The sequence below is a fragment of the Engraulis encrasicolus genome, chromosome 3 (assembly GCF_034702125.1).
Source record: "Engraulis encrasicolus isolate BLACKSEA-1 chromosome 3, IST_EnEncr_1.0, whole genome shotgun sequence".
Taxonomy (NCBI): domain Eukaryota; kingdom Metazoa; phylum Chordata; class Actinopteri; order Clupeiformes; family Engraulidae; genus Engraulis; species Engraulis encrasicolus.
The window spans coordinates 34,412,779-34,438,252 of record NC_085859.1 but is presented as its reverse complement, the minus strand read 5'-3'; the positions used below and the strand labels follow the sequence as shown (position 1 = coordinate 34,438,252).

Below are 25,474 nucleotides of genomic sequence, written 5' to 3'. Positions count from 1 at the left end.
CTCATCAAGCCAACGGCTGCATTATTCCGTTAGTGGCGCTTTGCTGCTCTGTGTCACATGTGCTGCCAAAGCCATTCATACTGAGCTCGTAAAAGCTAATGCCAATCCCAATTTTAAACAACACTGCCTACGGTAAATTATTGACTTAGGCTGTGATTTATGCATTATTTATTGTGTTTGGCTATACTACCTTATAAAAGCAGAGTGCAGTAACTAGCACTGTACATATTTTGTCAGAATTGAGTTTAGACTCCTCCACAACACCTCCTTTATCTTGTGACAAAGCCTTATGGTGCAAATGTGTCCCTTTTTTTAGAGCTAACACTATGTCAAATATGCAGTAGCTACAAATATCCCAACCTAATACAGAGGGTTTAAAGGTGTTTTTCTCCATTCCAACGTTTGCAAAGTTACTGCACTTTGCCTTTGTAAGGCAGTACAAGTAGGGTCCTTCGCAAAACTTTTAGAGTTGAATCTATGTCTTGGTGAGTTCTGTGAAAAGTGTTTGAGAGGAGACAAAAAAAAGTTAGACAAGGCTCCCTCCCTCCTTGAAAGCCATTTGGGATGGATTTTGTGATTTCTTCCACACTGCTGCCTCCACTCCCCTTGCTTCGCCTCCACTTGCCTTGTTTCCATATCCTGTCCTCTCGGCTAGCTCCTCTCAGCGTGATGTTGTTAGCTGCGTTAAGTGCATTAGGCACAGGCGATATCCCGGGATGCGCTCCCATGTTTTCATCCCGCTCACCGCCTCATCCGCACGCACTTCCCCTTCACAGCATTCTCAGTGCTCTGTTAATTTTCACTTGACGTGACGGGCATTTTGAGTATACCCTGTGTGTTTCTCTTTCGCTCTCTCTCCCTCTCTCCTTGTGTGTGTGTGTGTATATGTGTGTGTGTGTGCACGCGCGTGCGCGTGCATGACTGCATGTGCATGTGTACTGTCACGTGTATGTGCGTGCAAGTAAAGGTGTGTGCTCGGGCTACAAGTATACGGTAACTGTGGGCGTGCTAATTGTGAGCGCCGGGTGCCAAACAGCAGTGCCTAAACTTTTTGAGAGATAACCCAGAAATGTCAGCACATGAAGAAAGAGCCGTTGAGAGCAGCAGCAACTTATGAAAGTTTCTCCCCCCCCCAACTGCTCTCAGAACAACCAGCAGATGTGCTGCGAGGGCTGGACTGGGGGAGAAATAGGGCCCAGGCAGTTTTGGTTTAAAGGTCCCCCCCTCATAATTTATGACGCAGAACTAACTCACTGGTGGGCCCCACATCCTCTTGGGCCCCTATTTTTAGATTTTGTTAATTTTTTTAAAACCTTTCTGAAAATAGGGACCCACGAGGGTGCAGGGCCCACTGGGAAATGCCTGCTATGCCAGATGGCCAGTCCAGCCCTGTGTGCTACTGCAAACCACCCTCCCTCCCTTTCCTCCCACTTAAACAGCCGACAGCATGGGACAGTGCAGCGGAGGGTAACCTGGTTCAGACAGCCACTAGTTTGTTTGAGACAGCAGGGAAGATTTCTCCTTCCCTTCCCTTTCTCCACTTTCTCCCATTAGCATCTATAATGCTGTGGGGGCTAATCTGACTTTCGCCAGATGCATGGACATGGATGTTGTTCCATACACATAGGAAGGTCACTCCACACATTCATTTGAGTTTGCGTTCCATGAGAAGGACGTGACAGCGTGATTTGACAACACAGTTGATAGCAGAAGTAATGTTGACACTGATGGTAATTCATACCAGAAAGTAGACTGCAGGAGACTTGGTGTAGGAAAGACAAACAGAATCCAGGCTTTAATTCTTGCACTGATGCACCAATGGAGAAACAAGCAGTTCAGCAAATATTTCTGAATTACACAAAAGTATACAAACTATATACAGTTCAAGATCAGGGGGCAGGTCCCCATGGGACAGCCCCAAAATGAATATTCAACAGGTTAAGAGTTTCTTTGTCACCAACATTTAGACCATGGCATCTTCTACCCCATCAATCAGGAGCAGAGATGGACACAGACACAACAGGAGGCTATCTCTAAAATGCACAGGATGAGTTCTCACCTGGGGGTGGTAGACTGACAGTCTGCCCCCCAGGGATAAGAATTAACATTCATAGTGGCCAAAAGGTTCTTAGCATTTGTTTGAGGGGCAGATATGGCTTAAGATAGCCAACAACCACAAATGGGATTCGCATACCAAAAGAAAAGAGATGAAACAACTCTGAACCTTCAAATAAAATACATAAACAACTTTGAAGTTTCGAATGGATCACATTTCTGAATTACTTTCAACACACAATTCCATGCTATGAGTGGACAATGTTTTCTGAATCAAACAGTTGCTTCTCTGCCATGTCACCTTTATGAAATTTGTAGTTTCATGCATTCATCTGGGGTAGCACCCAAAGAGAAGGACTTTGACCTTGAGAAGGACTTTTTTGAATGATGATTCAACAACACAGTTGAAATAGAAGAATTAATGTCGATGATTCCTTGCTCTGAGCCATTGTTGTCTGAATCAAGCTGTTGATTTTCTCCTATGTCACCTCTGTGAAAATCCCACACCCTGATCATAACCGTTAAATTATGTTTTGCTCTTTGAAGTCCTTCCCTTCAGGTCAATCCCAGGCGGATGTGTGGAGCCCAGTGCACAGGGAAAAATATGGTGTCAAAATCCCAGAGTAAACCTTTAAATAAGAGGATTTACAGCACTGTGGAGAGTCAAAGTACTCCAACAGTGGAGTCAAAAGTCAATGTCAAATTTTACAGATGGCCAATTTAATTTCTGTTCTATAGCAAGACAATTAGCCAGCCACTCTGCTCCAGGTACCAGTGTTAAATATATCTTCACATTCCAGTATTGATATTTACAAAATATTATGTATAATTAACTTTGCAACTGTTACACTGACCAAAGAGTAAATTGATAACACTGTTTGATCTCCAAAAATTCCGTGCTCCTGGACACGGATGTTAAGGACACGAAATCCGTGTCCAGGAGCACGGATTTTGCCAAAATTCCGTGCTCCTGGACACGGAATTGTTTTCCGTGCTCCTGGACACGGAATTGTTTTCCGTGATGGGCACACGGAAGTGCTTTCTATAGGCTATTACCACAACACTGTGTTAACTCTATCATTGGAAAATACATACCAAATGCTAATCCTAAACAAAATAATGCTATAGCAATTTAAGTTGTGCCCTGACCAAAACATTCCCTAACCTTAACCTGTCATTAAAGACATATTTTTGAGAAATACCTTTTCCAGTTGGTTGCTGGGCTATCAAACTCCCTATAATGAATGAAAGAAAACTAGCTGTGCCCAGACCAAAGCAATCCCTAACCCTAACCTGTCAGTAAGAAATGTTTTTTTTTTAGACAAAATATTTGAAATTAGATAAATCCAGAGAAAACACAAGACTCTGGAAATAGCCTATAGAAAGCACTTCAAACAATTCCGTGTCCAGGAGCACGGAAAACAATTCCGTGTCCAGGAGCACGGAATTTTGGCAAAATCCGTGCTCCTGGACACGGATTTTGTGTCCTTAACATCCGTGTCCAGGAGCACGGAATTTGTGGAGATCATGTTGCGTTTTTGAGTGAGGCCAAATGTTATGTGAAATGGAGTTCATGTCAACTCTTAAAGAGTTAAAACAACACTGGTAGCCTACTTTTACCGTGTTCAATGCAATGTGCTTGGTGCAACTACATTCATGGCAGTCACACTGTGTGGTGGCAGCATGTGGAGAATCCAATGTCAATGTGTTATGTCAGTGTCTATGTAAGCATACATAGCCTACTTAGAGAGTTTAATTTTAACACTCATTGCGTTGGTCCTCTCTTAGTGTTGAAATAACACTGCAACATTTACTGTGCATGTAGGGATGCCGTTGAAGCAGGCAACTGGGCTATGAGTTTCGCTTCTCAGACACATCAACGACCTATCTCACATCCACTTTGTGTGGGCTGCCACCAAATGGAGAGGTCCAATAACGACTTGGTCACTCATACACCCTGTAAACATGCTGTCCACGTAGAAATACCACAAATACACACAGACACGCACAGACAGACTCGCACACGAGCACAAACTGACAGTAAGATCTATACAGAAGATGCATTCCAAATCATTAGGCATACCATCACGTATACATTACTGTAGATAGAAGTACATACCGTACGTATTCTGCATGCCAAGAGACAACCCACTTCCCTACACACACCACATGCACGATATAAAAACACTACCCCCTCTCACACACATATAAAACACACATGCACGCATGCACGCACACACGCACACACGCACGCATACACACATGCACACACACATGCACACACGCACACACACATGCATGCACACACACACACACACACACACACACACACACACACACACACACACACACACACACACACACACACACACACACACACACGCGCACACACGCGCGCACACACACACACACACACACACACACACACGCGCACACACACACACACACGCACACATGCACGCACACGCACACACACACACACACACTGGTTATGGTTTCTTGGCACATGCCCCAATTGCAGCGTAGTAGTTCATTTGAGGTAACAGAGTGGGTTACTTGAGATTTTATCCGCAGTTTGTTCAGTGGGGTCCAGATGTTAAGTACTACCCTAGGGCCACATGGGCCGGTAGGGGAAACTAGAACAGAAACTAGACGATGATCGAACCACCACCACCACCACCACCACACTTGTGCTGGGAATCACCATGCCCACGTCCATACATGAAAAGGCCAAAATAGAAAAAAGGAGTGAGATTGGTGGAACTGGCTGGAAGATAAAAAATAAAGACTAAGCCTGAATGACTAAATCAGGAAGATGAAAGAAAAGCGAGGAAAGGGAGAGAGACGAGACTGAGAAGAGGGGGATATGTACGGAGCCATCATCAAAGAAAGAAAGAAAGAAAGACAGAAAGAAAGAAAGAAACCAGAAGGGGGAAAAGAAAGGGAATACACAATGACAGCTCTGGGGAAGCATGTATTAAAGAGCATTTAGTGACAAAGTGGGTTTGCTACCTCTTGCACCAGCTAGAGCGGATCAGAGAAATAGCCGGCTCTAAAGGGATATGGCACAAAGCTCCCTGTGTAGTCATTTGCATTGAACGCCCGCCGCCTGTGTTTTGGAGGAGCTTTTCCTACTGTGAAACACAGTGGATGTTTTCTGTGATTTCACTTCTGTTTATATTTCTTTCTGGATTCAGTTTTTAACGTTACTCTGCACCATAACTGGAAGAAAAAAATAGGCAGCGGTGGTATATCATCTGTTGTATACTCTGTGCTGGTGTTGCAATCATACTCTGAAGTGTTATCACAGCCTGTGTCCCACACAGTTCTTTTCATGATAGGAATGAGTGAAACAGGGAGCTTTTCAGAGGGACTTCAACGAATCCCATTTGTTTATTACCCGTATATGTCTGAACATTCACCTTGTGATTAAATTGCGTCAAGATTGGATCATGACAATCCGTCATGTTTGAAATATATAAATGTTATGACATGCCTGATGAGACAGACCTTTGCTGTAAAACACAGAGAACTCAAAGGCATATTGTCATTGTACTTTCATAATCCTTTAGAAAAGCTTTAAAAATAGTGAAGCTGCGTGATATGAAGAAAATCTGTCTTCTGGCTACTTCAAAGTAATCAGAAATAATTCTTTACCAGCACTGGGAAAATCATCAATAAATGTATGCTTTCTGTATTTCATTCTGTGATGACACAAGTAGTAGTTCTACTGTAAAACATTCTACTGGACATGCCTCTCCATTACATGATATAAGCAGAAAGTAGGGCAAACATCGGAAGTGCATACTGGGTCAAGTGGTGCAAAGTGTGCGTGAAAATAGACTTGCAGTATGTTCTCTGTGTAGCCATTTCCCATTTGTAGCATCTGGGATCTCAACACTGAGTGCCACTGCACTGTGACACACCTTGAGCCATTTGGTAACAAGATTCCATTCAGACTCACACCGTGAAAAGCTGTGTTATGCGGATGTCTTTGCATCCTCTAACATCTACGTGTACATGTATATCTTTTGGGCAATAGATGCAATTTTAAGAGCTGAGTGAAAAAAAATGAATGCGCCCCCTTAAACGTAACTCATCTGAACCTGCGACTGCAGATTTTATATGCGTCATTTCATCGTTCACAAATGTCCTGGAGCTTTACCATTGTGTAATATGAATGCAGTAATTGCTTTCTTTGCTTTGGAAGAGGTTTTTTTACTCCGTGATGGGGATTTTTATGGGCCATAGAGAATAAAGAAACAGAGAGGCCGACTATGAATGGAAATAATGCCTTCAGTCTTGGATGAGCCTGAAGCTGTGCCGGTTTGATTTGGTCATTGTTATAGGTTGGCGTAATGAACAACCGCAATTCTCCTGTACACTCATCCATAGTTAAAGAGGCACTTGGCTTACATTTTGCAATTGGTCACCTTCCCCTGTCAGTAAATGCTTAAAATGCGCCAGTAGCCTCTCCGCCGGCAGCCGACAACATTGCTCAGACATTACGTTACAAGAGCGTTACGTAATAGATTAAGATTACAACTTTGATGACAATAAGGTATATTACACTGGCTTTGTGCGAAGGTGTTAATAGGAGAACAGTGGCAGCTCTGGCCACTTCGGAGGCCTGTGGATTGAAAACCACACTTGATACATCTGGCCTGTCACTCCTACAGGAACATTGCCAGAAGTAACATACCTGTAGCAAAAGGAAGTCCACTCTAATGCACTGTAGTAGACACGATGGCACTGATGCGCAGTGGTTCTTGATAGGAATAACAGGTCTTGGCAGGGTGCGATTTGTCGGAAAACCAGAAAGGGTTTTGTTTCAGATTGTAAGCAATATCAATGGAATTACATTGAACTGTGATAAAATCATGTCGAAAAAGTGGCGATATCAAGACCAGGAGGGGGGACAATCCCCCCCATCCCCCCCTACAAATCGCACCCTGGGTCTTGGGACCCACAAGTTTCCATGGTCATTACATTGTGACCCAATAGTTTTGTTGCACCATCAGAATATTCAAATAACAATAAAAAATGTATCCATGCATTTGATAATATGCATCCACATTTGCATTATATGCTGACATGCAACATGTCTTAGTGGAAATGAGTATCAACCATATTTCTCTCTCGTTCACATCACAGTAATTTATTCAATACCTCACCTTGTCTCAGTTTTGAGACAATACAAGTATGAATTAAGACATTTTTTACACCACAGCTCTGCGACCCACCCAGGACCCCTCCACGATCCACTTTTGGGTCCTGGCCCACCAGTTAAGAAGCACTGACCTACAGTACCTTTCAATAATGTGTGTTGTCTAAAACTCACATCTTACTTTGAGCATTAGAATGTACCTGTGAAATGTGTATTATACTGTAACTTATTACATTTCAAAAGTGGAGACAGCTTGTGGGATCATTAATCATTTCACTTCAATGTGCTGCATTCTGTGTGTGCGCGCGCGTGTGTGTGTGTGTGTGTGTGTGTGTGTGTGTGTGTGTGTGTGTGTGTGTGTGTGTGTGTGTGTGTGTGTGTGTGTGTGTGTGTGTGTGTGTGTGTGTGTGTGTGTGTGTGTGTGTGTGTGTGTTGTGTGTGTGCACGCATGCACATGTTTGGCTGGATTTTGTGTGTTTATCTCTCGTAGTATGCAATTTTATCAGTAGGGTGGGGATTAGTAAGTCAAACTTTTCCTAAACTCATAGATATTGGCAGTGTGTCCGAGTGATTGCTTCATTCTGATTTTATCAAAACATGGGGCTTTCTAGACATTCTCTCACCACTAGTCATGCCAGACATTCCTCTGTTGTTCAGTGCTATGCTCCCCAGTCGCTCCCTGTTTTGTTTGTCTGTTTGTGCAATTGTGTGTGTGTGTGTGTGTGTGTGTGTTTGTGTGTGTGTGTGTGTGTGTGTGTGTGTGTGTGTGTGTGTGTGTGTGTGTGTGTGTTTGTGTGTGTGTGTGTGTGGTGTGTGTGTGTATGTGTGTGTGTGTGTGTGTGTGTGTGTGTGTGTGTGTGTGTGTGTGTGTGTGTGTGTGTGTGTGTGTGTGTGTGTGTCTCTGTGTGTGTGTGTGTGTGTGTGTGTGCGCGCGCGCTAGTTTGTGTCTATAGTATCTGTGTGAGTGTGAGTGTATGTGAGTGCATGCCAACAAGCGAACGTCTCCGAAGCATACTTTTCTCAAGCAAACACAAGCTGTAGTCTGACTGATGCATTTCTTAAGCTCCATTTTATTGTGTGGATGAATGGCCCAGGATGCATGTGGAGGATGGAAGGAGTGAAACGATTGAATGACAGCAGGCTACCGATGTTCACACATCTGCGCATGTACCTGCCACCACAGTGTTAATGTGTGTGTCCTTTGGAAGTGTGTGGTACCCGCGGTGGTCTCTCGCAATACAGCTAATGGCATACGTTCAGGGAAGCCGGCAGGGGGGGACAAAGGGGTCACTTGTCCCGGGCCCAGGGAGAGAGGGGGCCCTGAATTGGATCCTTATTACATTGTATGTATTGGGTTTGTGGCCCTTTCAGATGTCTTTGTCCCGGGCCCAGCCAAAGCTGTCAGCGGCCCTGCATACATTACTACAGTAGGCCTACGTTGGTAGAAAGTGCAGTAGGGCTGTTGTTGCAGTACAAATGTGCAGTGTAAATTCCACTCTCAACTCCTTGAGAGTGGATTTAACACTTATAGAATTTAATTTAACACCGTTTTAGAACATATTGTCACTGGCTGGCAAAAACATTGTATTTCCGCTTGTATCATTATTTTAAAAAAAATGTATATTTAAAATCGCTATGCTCTACATAAATACAGTAGATTTCTATAATTTAAGTTAGTATTAGATAATTTATAATACATTATACTCTCATAGAGACTGACCAATAGTACTAAATAATATTTCTAAAACTAAATAAATAAAGAATAAAAATAAATAGTAGCCTAGAAAGTGTCATTCTGAGGTTTCTGCTGGCCATTGATGATATATGGCTTTGCAGTGTCAATTCAAGTCTCAAAGAGTTCAATTTAACACTAAAATCAAATGCTACCGTATACAGTGCTCCCAAAATAGTGTTGAATTAACACCTAAGCATTGTTTTCTCGTGCAAGGCTGCCGAGTGTTTCAGTGTGCTCGCAGTGAGCCCCACTCAAGCTGCTGCTGCAAAAAAGGCCTCAAGGAGTCCGGCTGATCACACGCTCTCGTTCTAATTATGTCTTATCACCGCTTGATGAATTGCTGCGCCTCCCCACCCATCATGTCGGCATACTACTGAAATTATGACCCCCCTCCCCTCCCCACCGAACACTGCCACCACCACTACCACTACCATCAGCACCCACTGTACACCCAAACCACCCCCTGCTCCCTTACTCGTCTCTTCTTGCTTTCTGCTTCCATGTTGGCAGTAACAAGAGCGATGACGTTCATGCAGACAGAAAGGACTGAAAGTTTTTCCTGTGATCTATATGTTCTGTTGAAAAGAAACGCCCCCCACCCCCTTTCATCCAAGTAGATCAGATCCTAATTGGTCATGTTTGTGTTGGCTGAAGACCGATAAACAAACAAAAAACCCATACATGATGTGACGAAGAGATTCTTTAGATGAGGGAGTTGTCTTTGGAACAATGCTGTTTTTTTTTCTCTCAAAATGAAAATGGAAAAGGAGCAGCCTAAATTGAAGTTGACACTGAACAAAATCCGTCTGTGTGAATATGGGTTTATGTCAGTGTGTATTTATGAAAGGCCTTTTAAAGTGAGTGTCACGAACCATAGAGTGCGCTCAGTCAGAATCTACTTTGAAGAGGGGGGGTTCAGTATTTTTTTTCTCATCTCCATCCCCATGTCCCACTTAATGTAATGTGATACATAAAACATGATGTTCACATCTGCTTGGAATCCAAGTCTTCACATACGTAGGGAGTCTTTGGATGGCACTATATGTAGGTGGAGAAGTGAGTGGCGTGGCTGAGCGGGTGGTGTGATGGTGGAGGAGGATGTGAGGGTGCTGTAAGAGGAGGAGAAGGCTTGGCAGCGGGTGGTGGTGGTTTGAAGTTGCACGTCCAACTCTTTTTTTTATGAAGGACTCCCTCTGTAGGTGGAGAAGTGGGTGGCGTTGCTGAGCTGGGTGGTGTGATGGTGGAGGGGGATGTGAGCAGGGCAGCAGACAGGGGGGGACAAACGGGTATGTTGTCCCGGGCCCAGGGCGAGAGGGGGGGCAGAATTGGGTCCTCATTACCGTGCATGTGTCGCGCGAGGGCCCCTTTCAGATGACTTTGTCCCGGGCCCGGGAACCGGCCAATGTTGTCAGCGGCCCTGGGTACGGTAGGAGGAGGGGAAGGCTTGGCGGCGGCTGGTGGTGGTTTGAAGTTGCACGTCGGTCCAACTCTTTTTTTTTTTATCAAGGACTCCCTCTGAAGATGTGAAAAATGGGCATGCATGATGAAGCGGTGGTGGTGTTGGTGATGGTGGTGGTGGGTGGGTGGGGAATGACATGCGTCCCAGACGACTCACAAAACATCTCGCATTAATCAAGGAGGTCGTCGCGTCATGCTCTCCTCCTGCTGATGTTGACTTTGTAAATCTTGACTGATTGAGAGAGAGATAGAGAGAGAGAGAGAGAGAGAGAGAGAGAGAGAGAGAGAGAGAGAGAGAGAGAGAGAGAGAGAGAGAGAGAGAGAGAGAGAGAGAGAGAGAGAGAGAGAGAGAGATAGAGAAAGGAGCAGGTTGGCGTGAGCTAAACTGTACACAGCTCTGGCTCTGACTCTGCCTCTGACTCGGACTGTGCTTTTCCATCACACCTGGAAGATAGAGAGAGAAGGAGGGATGGAGAGATGGAGAGAGAGAGAAAGAAAGTGAAAGACAGGAGGAGAGGAGAGAGAGAGAGAGAGAGAGAGAGAGAGAGAGAGAGAGAGAGAGAGAGAGAGAGAGAGAGAGAGAGAGAGAGAGAGAGAGAGAGAGAGCACATGAGGGAGTGTGATAGAGTGCAAGAGAGAGAGGGAAATATTACGCAAGAGAAAGAAAGATTGAGTGAGACAGAGAGAGAGAGAGAGAGAGAGAGAGAGAGAGAGAGAGAGAGAGAGAGAGAGAGAGAGAGAGAGAGAGAGAGAGAGAGAGACTAAACAAGGGACAGAAAGAGAGAGAAGGCCCAGACAAAAGCTGAGGCAGCCAAAGTCATCGTAAATTGCCTTGTGTCTCGCTCCGAGGAACACAGGTGGGACAACACAGGGACAGGAGCAGACAAAAAAAGCCCTCGTTTTGTTCCTTGGTGCAAGAGAAAAGAAATCAGGTCAGAATATGGAAATCTGATTGAAGAAGAGAAGGGAAGAGATATGGGTGGGTTGTGGAGCTCAGATAAATTATTCATTGCTCATCGCACCACATAAGATATACATTCACAGTCAGATACTCTCAACTGCTCTCTCTCTCTCTCTCTCTCTCTCTCTCTCTCTCTCTCTCTCTCTCTCTCTCTCTCTCTCTCTCTCTCTCTCTCTCTCTCTCTCCTCACTGTACTTTGCTCACTCTTTTGCTGTGTGTGTGTGTGTGTGTGTGTGTGTGTGTGTGTGTGTGTGTGTGTGTGTGTGTGTGTGTGTGTGTGTGTGTGTGTGTGTGATTGTCTTCTCAGTTTCATAACATGTACTGTATATGTATGACTAGGTCTGAATTCACACTTCATTTTCAAATATCCATAAACATCAAACACATACACACATCTCTCTCTCTCTCTCTCTCTCTCTCTCTCTCTCTCTCTCTCTCTCTCTCTCTCTCTCTCTCTCTCTCTCTCTCTCTCTCTCTCTCTTTCTTTCTCTCTCTCTCACACACACACACACACACACACACACACACACACACACACACACACACACACACACACACACACACACACACACACGTCACAGACACATAGGCACACACACACACACACACACAGACACACACATACACACACACAGATACACACACAGCAAAAGAGTGAGCAAAACACAGTGACAAGAGAGAGAGAGAGAGAGAGAGAGAGAGAGAGAGAGAGAGAGAAAGAAAGAAAGAAAGAAAGAAAGAGATAGAGAGAGCACAGACATACACAAATACCATTGTCTCTGTTCATTCTTGAGAACAATCCATCACAAATCTATCTTTGTCTTTTCACCTCCGCTCCCCATTGGATCCTGTCATCGCGTTCTGTGCCAATAACACAAAGATTTCTGTCACTCTCGTTTATTGACTTCCACCCACTGCCCCCCGCTTTCCGATAGTCTGGACCTGTGACCGATGCCATCCATGGCAGGTGTGATCTTTAATGTCCACAAATAAACAAATGACAATGGCCATTAGGCAAATAAATAAATAAGTAAACAAAAGAGTTTAGGTCTGAATTTGAATTTACGTAGAGGCTGACAGTGTGTGTGTGTGTGTGTGTGTGTGTGTGTGTGTGTGTGTGTGTGTGTGTGTGTGTGTGTGTGTGTGTGTGTGTGTGTGTGTGTGTGTGTGTTTCTGTCTGCCTGTCTGTCTGTCTGTCTGTCTGTCTCTGTGTATGTGTGTGCGTGCGTGTATGTACGCAGCACGTACCGTATGTGATGTAGGTTGTTTTTTCAACATCTTGTCAGTTTTTAAGTATTATAGTCTAAATACGACCCTTTTGGGTGTCCTCTCAACCAAAGCAACAAAGACGATGTCGCCAAATTCAGTTAAGGTGACAGCTCATGTTGTGAAGGTTAGGGCAGCACTCTTAACCCCTTTGCTATGTCATAGAGCTTGAAAGTGACGTCACTTCCCCCGATTTCATGGGACCTCAACAACGTTTTTATCCGAAAATCTTAGCATGTAATCCAATGGCGGTATTAAAATGATATTTCGTACGAACCCCCAAACTTTTTAGAAAGCTGTGTTTCTTCACATTTTTCATGCAGACGGCGGGACTTTCAAGCTCTATAACCTTACTGTCACCAAAACTGTAGGCTAAGGACTAAGAATTTAACTGTTACGTAGCCCATTATTGTATGGCGTTCCAACAGTGATTGGTGTCATAGCGATGCTGATGTCATTGCAATGTTGTCATGATGTAGATGGGTCTTTTCAGCCTGCCGACGGGCCCATCTGTGCAAAGAGGCTACAAAAGAACACAAAGTCCCCGTTTCAGGAGAAATGTCAAAAAAGAAAAAGAATGGCCTGTCATTGTCATTGATCGATGACAGGCTATTGACTGGTGCAGAACAAACCTGTGCTCATGCTGTATTGACTGTGGTGAGCCATGGCAGACCCCCTGTTTATGTAAGCATAATTAACTGCATTGGGTGTTTGTGGTGTGTGTGTGTGTGTGTGTGTGTGTGTGTGTGCGTGCGTGCGTGCGTGCGTGCGTGTGTGCGTGCCTGCCTGCGTGCATGCCTGCGTGCGTCCGTGTGTGTGTATGTGTGTGCGTGCCTGCGCGCGTGTCTGCGTGCGTGTGTGTGCCTCTGTGTGTGTGTGTGTGTGCGTCCTTATGTATGTCAAGACCAAATACAAGTCATCGCGGTCATAAATGGGTTTGCTGAAAGCAGTCAGATATTTGAAGATAAAGGCCAATATTTTCCATTCCAGTGCACATATAAAACATACCGACAGGTAACACATTGCCGTGTGCATTAAAACCATGTGTTGCCCGGTGGAGAAATAGCACATTTACCATTATTTGCTATTTGACTAGACAGATACAGGAATGGGTAACACTTTACTTGACATGTCTCTGCATAACACAGTCATAACAGCTTTTATACACTTTGCATGGACCATTCGTGAGTATTCGTGTCCCTTTGTTTGCTATGAATGTCTTAAGAAACAGTCATGAATCATTCTTGCACAGTGTATAACAGCTGCTATGAATGTGTTATGCAGCGACACGCCAAGTAAAGTGTAATCGAATACAGAAACTCGCTAGTCACTGGCCCATCTTACCCTTCCATTGTATCCCCCAAAATACACGGGTTCTAAATTTTTGTTTTCCCCTGACTGCGCAAAACTAACTGCGCACAACTCAACCTCTGATTGTTGGAAACTGCTGCCGATCAAAAATTAGCTCATGTGGTTGGCTGCCAGTGTCTTGCCCCTCCTCCCAATATCGTGTTCACAAACACGGTGAACCCATGTATCCCCACATTCTGGCCAGATGTTACCTCCTTTGCCTCTTTAGCGCACCACTTTAAACTATCTCTTTAATCCATCATTTGCTTTTTATGTCTCTCCTAACGCACCATTTGTGGAGCGTTGAACTTCTGCCCACGACACTTGAGCTCTCTCTTGTTGGCTGCCAATCCTATCTCACCGGCCAACCCTGGATGTTCGTACCCTGTTGAAAGGTGCCAGGAGTCATAATAAGACCCCTAACAGGTGGGCTTAACCCCCTTCCATCTGCTACAACTGGATCTATAGCAATGTGGAGTAGTGTTCTTGCTTTGGGTGCTGTACACATGGCCGTAACTACCATTGAGGACACAGAGGTCATGTCCTCTGTATTTTTTTCAGTAATGCAAAATGTATTTATTGATAAAAAACCTATATATGATCTAGGGTTGTGCCGATAGACGATGCCATCGTCCATCGGCGATGGACAGCTGGCATCACGATGGACAGCCAATATCGTGATGCCAAGGAATTTGTATTTTTGAAGACGCTGCTATTGCCATCATTACGGTGCTTGGCATTGCAATAAACTGAAACATTAAAATCCTTAGTAGCAGCGGACTGCGCAGGTAGTAGGACTGAACGGACCGAGGTTGTCAACACAAGCCTCAAGCAGAGTGAATTGTAGGCATATAGCTACGAAAAAAACAGCAATGGAATAAAAAAAAAAAAACTTGTGAACTAAGCCCTACTATTGTTTGCTGCATATGAGTTCAAGTAAGTGTCTGATTGCCTACATTTATTTATGTAACCCAAGTTTCTACAACGGAGTAAAGGCATTGGTTCTCCCTCCGGAGTAGCCTAAAGTGAAAGCAACAAATCGTTCAATAATTGCGACAGTTTAACATTTCATGTTTAACGGAAATTCGACTCAAAATGTTTAATCTCTCCGCCATGGAGATGTCTTGTGAAGTAGCCACACAAGATTTAGGGTACACTTCTGATAAGCCCACTGCCAAGAGGGAGCGCAAGCGATTCCATGTCTGCCTGCGTCTTTGTGGCTTCACCGCAATTGTTTCCATTGAGGAATTAAAAAGTCTCGCCGTGTGCTTAAGAAACATTCGCGTCGGGTAATTTGCTAACTCGGGCTAAAATCCATTGCAAAACCTCGAGAAGGCACGCGTGGGTTCTCATCTCTTCCATTTGACAAACGTTCTGGGCTTCCCTGCATGGCTAAAAGTTATGTACCGGTATGCAAAAAACGCCGTGACACAGCTGGTCTTGAAATAGAACTACGCCGTTAATAACACACTCTAGTAGCAGCCTGCAGTAGGCTGCATCGCGAAATTTACTGAAAATAAGTTTCCACGCAGTGGAGTTTGGAAGAGCGGGCTTGAAGCAGCTGATGGTGACACGAGAGACAAGAAGGGCGATGGGGAGGGGTCGGTCGGGGAGAGTCGCTCTCACAGACAGCAGAGGAGCGACCATCTCTGTTGCAGACAGCGCAGCTGGAGGAGGTTTAAACTTTTTTTTGTAAGAATTTAAAAACTGTTAATATATTTGACTTAGGCCTACTCTTAAAGGGACACTCTGCAGGAAATGGTCAAAAAAGGTACTGCAACTATGCTGCTCATTGAAACAGGGCTGCCTATTGCAAAATTTGATCTTTACATGAAAGTTCACTGGGCAAAAAACAAATATTTTCTAGTGTGGTCGAAGTACAGTCATTTTTGCAGCTAAAAATGGCTATTTTTGGAAATTCAAAATGGCGGACCATGGAGAAGATCCCCCTTTTCATGTGTGAAAAGTGCAATTTTTCCAGTCATAAAGAATACTTAGAATTTGATGCTGGTGGTAAGTACTCATGAAAAAGGTAATATTAGTGAATGGACAGCATGCATTCTGGAAATAAACAACTAAAAATCTCAGATAGTGTACCTTTAAAGCAAATATATTAAAATAAAAGCTTAGCGAAAAACGAAACGTGATAATTAAAAAAAAAAAATGTAATAAAAAAAATAATCCCCCCCCAACGACGACGATGTCATCGTCCATCGCATCGTCTCACTGTAAACATCGTCAGCTGCCAATTAGGGGGACATCGCCCAAGCCTAATATGATCAATAATGATACATTCAGTCTATGTGCGCCACGTCCGTTTATCAGCAAGGCAATGATTAATGAAAACAAACTTAAGAGTTTGACTGAAGCATTCTGAATTTAAAGCATTCTAAATGTACAGTATGCAACACAGCATGCAGTGTTTGACCTCGGTATTTGAAAATGTCTGGTTACAGCCCTGGCTGTACAAGATGGAACTATCATTGTAGACCTACAAAGACACTTCACCTCTCCACAATTGCTTTGTGTGCGGTTGTACGAAAGAAAGAACAATGCAATAACTTATTTTGGCAAAAAAGTTATCATGCTTGTAAAAGCTTATTGTACGATATATTGACGATAATATTGTGACAGCCCTAGTGGTGAGTGGCCTGAATTAATTTCACCAATAATGCGATGGTAACTGTGTTGTTAAAAAGTTACATCCATAATAGTCTTACCCTGAGGGTTGTGTAAATGCAAACATGAAAAGAAAACTTGTACAGTAATACGTGATAACTAGCCGAGGAACCATGTGGAAATTTAGTATGCACATAAAATTAATGAAATCCCAGTAGATTCATATACACCATAAATATGTCAGAAAGCACTGTGCATTTTTTGTGGTCTTACTTTTATATGTGAAAAGAGATATTGCAGCCCAGAGGTTATAGGGTTTTTTTTCATACCCAAATGCATGAATAGTTTGTAAAACATTTTAAATATATACATTGCCAATGTAGTGCTATGAATAAAATATAAACTTACAATAAAAACTTGTAAAGCTTCTTTGATTTTCTAAAACTGTTGGCAAAGTTTGAAGGCAGTGTCCCGCACCTAGGGATACGTCCTTCTCTGGAAGGACTCCAACCTTATTTATTAGTCAGAATGTTTACAAAAGGCCTCCTGAAGAGGTAGGGGCCAATAACTTAAGTGTTCAGTGTGTGCACTCACTTCACTGTAAAAAAAACATATATTTACATCCCCTATAAACATGTTTGGATCAAATTCAGATTTGAACCATTTGCGTAGTAAACAAATGCATCTATTATTCATACCGTGCCTGAATAAATGAGCACAAAGACACAATTAGCATTCATCCTCAGTAACTGTAATCAGATGTAAAATAGAAAAACATTAATTACCACCCTCTTTGTATTCGCATTTCAGACATTGCTTGTGTTTACCCTTTGGATTATTTACCCTTTGTTCTATTTGAGGCTCACGCACAGGTTGTAGCGGGGTGTGAAACAGCGCACACCGTTATCTCAAACCAGAGACACTTTGTACAGTAGCTCAAAAACACATCTCCTTTGAGACGGCATCCAATTTTCGTTCTGAAGGTGAGAATTGCTGCGCAGGGTATGTGAGTAGCACGGCTGTGGCTGCGGTGATATCTGTGAGAAGTACTCCAGCTATTACAGATTGTCAGAAACAAAGATTGCCAAGACGTTACTAACTTTGGCTTGACTTATCTTGAACTACAGTAACACAGTCATGCCAAACCGCCTATAATTCACTAGATTTTGGCCACTAGAGTTGGCCGGCTTACCTTCCTCAAAACACATGTAAGAGTTTATTACGGGTGGTCAAAATATCCCTTTTCTCCTCATTTGTCTGTGGGAAACTACTGAGGAATGTTCACATAATAAGGTTGTCATCAGCATGGGTCTGGCCTACATCCCTCCATCCCTCCCTCCCTCCCTTCCCCTTCACCTGTTCACCATCATGTCCAAGAGCAGGGGTTTTCAAAGTGGGGGCTGAGGACCCCTGGGGGGGCCACGAGGGGGTGCTATGGGGGCTGCTGAAAGTCGGTAGGGAATAATAAAATAAATTATTTAAGAAATTGAATAACTAATATACACCAAAATAAACCAAAAATGAGCTAAACAATATTTGCATTAGTTATCCTAGTGGGGCAGTGATTGTGAAAGGGGTGCACAAGAAAAGTAGTGCGGCACGCCCCATGTAAAGGGGGCCTTGGCTGGAATCTACCGGTGTATGGGGGGCCTTGGCATGGTTAAGTTTGGGAACCCCTGTCCTATAGTTGTAGCCTGACACTTGGCGAGAGATCCTCCATTGCTGGGGAGGAGTGGGATCAGCGAAAGGACAGACCCACAGGGGCCCTTTCTTGCCTCTGCCTTTGCCTTTGCCTTGCCTTGGCTTGCATGCTCGGTCGCTCCGTCGACTTTAAAGTCTTCAAAAGATCCAATTGCTATCTCCTGTCCTCGGGCTCCCCCCTCTCCCCTGTGCAAACCTTTCAGTGCTAAACGCTCCGTCTTCCCTTTCATTGCATCCTGCATTGCATACGCTGTGTCGTTACTTACTCTCTCACTTCACCCCCTCCTTCATTCAGTAATTCCTTATTTCAACTTTCTGTCTTTGTTTCTTTCTTTTCATTTCTCCTTCTTTCGCTCGCTTTTTTCTTTTGCATATCCTCTTAATTATCTCGGCGTTTGGCATCTTCCTCTGAGAATATTTCCACGTGGTGTTTTTGGCCCGTTAAGTCGTTTGCCTCTGTCTTTCTTGTTTGCCTCCAGCGAAGAGTGTCTCCGTGTGTTTTGTGATCTCCCGCCATCTTGCTCGGGGCTTCCAAGAGAGCGTATTCCCCGCAGCCATTATATCCAATTAGCTGGAGAGAGCGGCGCCTATGCCTCCCGGCTCTCTCCCCCCCTCCATCCTTGTTTTGGCTCCCTGGTACAGTAACATGTATTTCTCTCTCTCCCGACTGGAAGGAAGACAAATCCCCCCAGCCCACTTTCTCCTACTTACCATACGAAAAAAACCACAAGTCGAGACACTGTGCTCGCTTGAAGGGTTTATGGAGTGTGCTTTCATCATATGCGCGTCGTTTTACACTGCTCGTGAGAAAATCGTCCTCGTAAAACCTGCTGTTTCCTGTTGGGCCACCTGCCACAGGGCCGTTCTGTCCCCATTTTCTCGGCCTAACTTACATGGCCGCTATCTTCTTGGATGCCCATTAGCGGCTCTCATGATGACGTGTTACATTAGGATGAAGGGGACTCAGACAGGTTGCAGGCATGCCGTGCCGTGTGTGCATCATAAAGAGCAGTTAACTCCTAGGCCCAGTGGCGGACCAATTGCACACAGGGCCTCAGGGCAAGACACTTATAGGGCCCCCCATACAGGTCGCAAAGGTCACAATAGGGCCCTCACCACTAATATAGGAGGGCCCTGGGCCCCGGGGCAAATGCCCTGCTCACCCCCACCTATAGCCCCTGTCCGAGGCCCATTCGCTGGCCTGATAGCGCACACCTGGAACTGCTTAAGGGAGTGTGCAGGCAAAGAGGGGTCAGGAGGAGCCTCTCTCCGTTGCTCTTCCCTTTGAGAGCCTCTGGTGTGGTAGTATAGCTGTGTGTCTTAGTGAGTGTCTGCTGGAGTACATCTGACACTGTAAGACCTCCACTTTACCCAGCAGCAGCACCACCACCACCACTAATACCCCAACCCTCAAACCCCCAACAGGGTTGCCAGATTGGGTATTTTCCTGCCCAATTGGGTTGTATGGCATGACTGTCTGCGGGTAAAAAAAAGTTTAATTTCTGTATGCTTATGGCCATAGAAATCAGTAGAATCTAGTTCAAATTGGGTGGGATGTTGTGCCGCCAGGCAATTTTCGAGTCTTTATTGGGCTGGACATACTCAGGCACATCTGACAACCATGACCCCCCTGCGCTCCCGCCCTTGGTCCTTTGCCTCATCTTCTGTAATGGCCCAGGGAGATCAGAGGGTCCTGAAGACAAACATCAGGCCTCTTCACCTCTGCTGCCACTGCCTTCAGGACCGGTCTTGACTCCCCTGGGCCATAAGATCCGCTGCTAGCACCACACCAGAGAGAGTAGAGAGAGAGAGGTTCCATTGGCCCATTGTTTCCTGGTTCTATTATGTACCCCCTTAGACAGACCTAGGCAGACCTAAGAACTGTTCTATTCAATGCTAGGAGCATTATGACACGTCCCTTTAGGCAAACCAGAACCTGGTCGTGTTAGGTGCCCATAGAAACCTATTATGTTGGCATATACAGTATCTATATACTTAAAGAATCTCTGACCACACCACACCACACAACCGCAGGGCTTGACATTACCTATTTCGTTCACTGCTGATAGTGGCTAGTTGTTTTCCAGAATTACTAGCCATTCAGGCTTTCAACTAGCCACAGCTCTGTTGTCATTTTTTTTCTTTATCATGATATGTATACGATCTGAAACTATTCATTATTTATAATTATTCATGATCGGGAATACTGCACAAAGACATATTTGGTGAACGCTATGTATGTTTGTAGCTTTCATGTGTCTAGTTTGAGGTGGGATGCAGAAAGCGGATGTTCTTTGTGTATCAAAAATGACTATACCGGTACATTATATCTTTCTATTTCTGCCACTGTGAACATGGATACATGGCACTCGTGGATAACCAAGTAAAACACCATTGACCAGATTTGAGCTCGGAGAATTTGCCAAAAGACAGGAAGGTAGTTAGCAATGGTGAAATAAAATAATTGTTATAAGCCTTTTGCATTTGTATGTATACACATTGTAAGACAAGATAGATTTCAATATGCTATCAGTAATTACATATGAAAGACATATTTTAATTATTCATGATTAGGCATAGGCTTAGAGACACAACTGATGAACGCTATGTAGCTTTTATAAATCTGGTTTGAGGTGGGATACAGAAAGCTGATCTTAGTGCATAAAAATGATAATGGGCCTTTCTGGTTCTTCCACTGTGGTTAGCTACAGTTTGTTCATGGCACTTTTAGAAGCACGTAGCAAAAGAAAACAAGAACGCCATTGAGCAGATTTATGTCAGCATAATTTCTCAAACGACATGACTTTAGTTGGTTTGCAATGACAAAATATAACAATTCACATAAACCCTTTGCTTTTTGACAAATAATCTCAACTTGAAAGTCAAATCCTAATGAAACACTAAGGACCTTTACTACTGTAGAGGTTGTACTAATAACATTGTCAATGGATCTGTACGGTATAGTATAACCACAATCAATGATGATAAGATAAGATAAAGCTTAATTGTCTGTAACACATGGAACAGAAAATTGTCTTTGTTGTGGCTCATTCTCACAGACATTAGACAAGACTTGACATGACAGGACAAAACAAGACAAGACAATACATGTAGGCTGTGTTGGGGCTGGTCATTGTTCATCTTTTGTTGAGTAGGGCTACAGCTGAGGGGATGAAGGACTTCTTATATCTGTTTTTGAGTGCTAGTGGAACACTAAACATGCATGAGGTCAATTAAGCTAAAAAAAAGGACTAACGATATCTCCACATGTTCTCTCTGTCTTTGTGTTGCAGGAGAGTCGTGCGAACCAAACCCATGTGCAAATGGGGGAACCTGTCTTACAGCCCTCAGCAATGAGGCCTACACATGCGAGTGTCGCACCGGCTTCACGGGCCCCACGTGTGCTAGTAATATGGAGGTTGGTAAGTGACCCCAAGTTCAACGTCAAATATGTTTTTGGTGTTGTTGTTGTCAGTGTTTGTTAGCGCTGTCCGTATCTTAACCTTAGCTGCCCGTGCTCTGTGCAATACCACCTGCCCAGATGTGCTTGTTAGTCTGTCTGTCTGTCGTTCTGTTTGTGTGTTTGTTTGTTTGTTTGTTTGTTTGCTGGCTTGTTTGTGTTTTTGCTTGTTGATGTGCTGCACGTTGCTTGTTATTCGGTGGCAGTCCCGAGCCCCGTGGCAGCTCTGCGTGTTGTAAGGGCTCAGGTCGTTATCGACGCTGTAAAGTGTGTAGCCTCCATGTTGTTTTTATTTCCTGTTTTTATAAGAGGGGATGTAGGAAATTGGTTGAACATGTGGTTGTCTTCTGTGAGGGAAAACATATGGCGCTTATGTTTCTTAAAGGACACGTGGCAGCTTGACTTAAACAAATATGTAAATACTTTCTTTTCTCTCCCCCTCCCCTTTCCTTTCTGACGCGGCATGCCAACCCTAATCCTAATTTATGCCTCCGAATTCAAAGGTCTCAGAGGGACTTAGACCATAGTTGCCATTTTGCTGTCTTCGTTCTACTTCTGCTACGTTTATGTAATTCTCACTACACACTGGTTCTATCTTTGGTGTAACACAGCAATTCCCTTCAGCCACCTGGCATATGATTTATTTACATGCACACATTCTTGTTTTTGTGAAACTCATAAAATAATAATACCAGGGCAGCATGGCTTCTGACCTGACCACATGTTTGTAGCAATATGCTGCTACTGTGAATTGTAAAAGCTCATGGAAAGAATCTGCTATACTTAAAGCTAGATACACTTATTTGTCGAAAAAAAATCCACAGCCTGCTCTCCTCTCCCACCCTGTTTGAGATGCTTTACAGATGCAGCATTACAGTAAATCATTAGCCCAGTCGCATATGGGCTTCTTCTGCGTTTTCCCCCCTCTTGTCTTGCGCTAATCATTTCAAGCTGTGCACTGATTTTTTTCTCAGCTGGCAGTCATCATGAGGGGCTTGGTATTTACATTTAACTGAGAGGACCAGGCTTAAAAAGGCGAGGTTTCTTAAAGATAGCAGGGGGACATTGATGGAGAGCTGAGCAGTCTCACTCTCACTCTCAGATTTTGCTATATGTTCACTGCAATGTGCAATGTGCAAGAATGTGTATTAGGTCTTGTGTATGTCTTCTAGTATCTATGTATCTATGTAAGCTGTCAGACACCTTAATTTCCCTCTGGATTAATAAAAGTACTCTACACTACTGTACTTGCAACCCAAGGCCCAATTTTGACTTGTCACCTCTTGGCTTAACTTGTCCATCTCCACACACACATGCACGCACACACACACACACACACACACACACACACACACACACACACACACACACACACACACACACACACGCACACACACACACACACACACACACACACACACACACACACACACACACACACACACACACACACACACAGACACACACACACACACACACACACACACACACACACACACACACACACACACACACACACACACACACACACGCACGCACACGCACACACACACATACGTTGACCATTTCAAAACTGAGGACTACAAAGAGGAGTGCAGACAAGAGAAATGTCCTTGTTGTCGCTGTTGACTGACATGCTGGCTGACTGCATTGGGTGGGGTTTAGATGAGGTGAACACATGAAAATGGCTTTACTGTAACATGTATGTTAATCATCAGATCTTGTGTACTGTAAGTAGACTTGGATGGGAACAGAGATTGAATAACACTGAGAAGACGTATTTAAACCACATAGTTTTATGGCCATGTTGCTTTTTTTCCTAATGGATCGCAAGTGACTCGAATTTCACTACACCCTTGATGAAAGATCAGCCTAGCATGCCCGCAAGGCTTGGGTACATAAAAAAAGTAATATTTGAAAGTGAGTGTTTTTGAAATTTACTTTACGCTGCTTTCCATTGCAGTGCTTTCGTTCATTCTTTTCAGTTCTTCATTCAACTTTGAATACTCAATGCATGGACATAGCTGAGTCTTTCAGGGCACCTCAGGGACACAAGTGCACGCGGATTCAAACTCACCTTCTCCATAAATCATTATTATGTCCACTGATAAGGAACACTCTTTGGGTCAGGGCACAGTTGGAGTTGCACTGTCATACGGCATTCCATTGATCTTGAAGTAACACACAGCGACTGCAGGGATGCATCAGAGCTGAGTTTTGAATAAGTAGGTCTCCCTTCTTTTAGCTGGATTTTTTAAAAAGGAGCATAACTTGAAAAAAATCAACAAATTTGAGAAGTGCTGTCTGCTATCAAGGGTTGAATATCCTTTGCCAGACTGACATAGTTTTACTGCACTTACTCTGCTCTCTCGAACTAACAGGCTGTAAGCTAGGGCCCTTTTGATTTTTGATTGCCCTTCTTTCAGGAGATGCTGATTTTATATTTAGCTAGCATACTCTGCCCTACCAAGTCAAAGTGCATTAACCAGATATTTTGTCAAAATTGAGTTTAGACTGAAACTGTTCTTCTTTTAGACATCCTTTATCTCGTGACAAAGCCTTACTGCATTATCAATTTTGTAGTCAATATCCAACCTAACAACTAAGGCTTTGAAGGCACTGTTTTCAGTTTCAATGTTGGCGTAGTTACTGCACTTTGCCTTTGTAGGGAAGTACTGTGTAACGTGTAACGGCACCATATGCTTTTAGCTAAAGATACTCTGAATACAGTGAGAACAAGGAATGAGAGGCTTTCAGTCTTATTTAGCATTGTTAACATTAATGGCAATGTTTACACGTCTGTAGTGACTGTAACATTCTATTGACATTGTAATCCATCCCGTTCTATTTTCTTTCATTCTACTCTATTTGCTACTAGAGATTTGTGTCATCGAGACTCTTCCTGCCTAGAACTCAGCGGGCTTGTTTTACTTTGCCCTCCTTTTGGCACCGCACATGAAAGCAGCAGCAGCACAAAGCATATTGATCGGAAGCAAAAAGATGCTGATAGCTATGGATCGACTGAGATGATGGGACTGTGAAGTGCCCGTTCCTTGTGCTCAGTCAAAAGCACCCAGGCTGGCTGTTTAACACTCTTTCCAGTAATCTTTTCAGTCCCTGGTACCTGGCTCATTTTTGTGCTTTGTTTTCCCTTTAAAAAAAATCTCACCTCACTTTTCAGCACTGTTGGAGTTGGAAAAGATGTTTGGAACTGATTTCCATGGTATCTTGCCCATTTGAAAAGCAGTAGCCTAGCTGTCTGCAGGATATGTAATGTTCCACCATCTCTGGCCTGGACGGCTCCAAGACTGAGTGACCACGATCTCACCACCCTCCATGATCACAGTTCCAGTTTCTCAGCTTCTGGAATGTTTAAAGAATGGGAGACATTTCACAAACAAATGAAAATAAATGACACAGAACACAAACAAAACTGTAGCATTGGAGGAGCCCACAACAGGAGACCGTGCAACAATGAAGAGGTTTCTCCTTTTTTTTCTCTGCCCACTGGCCAGCCATTTTCCTCCACATGCCAACTTGCCTTCCATTAGGCCTACTTGCTGGCTCAGGACTTTGATAGAGCTACTTCATGTAGCCTAAAGGAAAATCCAGTACCTCCTTGTGGGTGCAATATGTTGATCAAAGCACACTATGTAAATAAATACCTAAACAGAAGATGGCCCCAGGTACTACTACTAGCGG

General features: G+C 43.8%; 1 protein-coding gene across 1 annotated transcript in view; it reads left to right on the top strand.

The window, feature by feature from the left end:
• Positions 1–25,474, top strand: part of edil3a (EGF-like repeats and discoidin I-like domains 3a) — a 191,186-nt gene that overhangs the window by 9,895 nt on the left and 155,817 nt on the right. Inside the window, exon 2 of the mRNA XM_063195264.1 lies at positions 21,606–21,734. Coding sequence (XP_063051334.1) covers positions 21,606–21,734 — 129 coding nt within the window. The remainder of the gene's footprint in view (positions 1–21,605; positions 21,735–25,474) is intronic.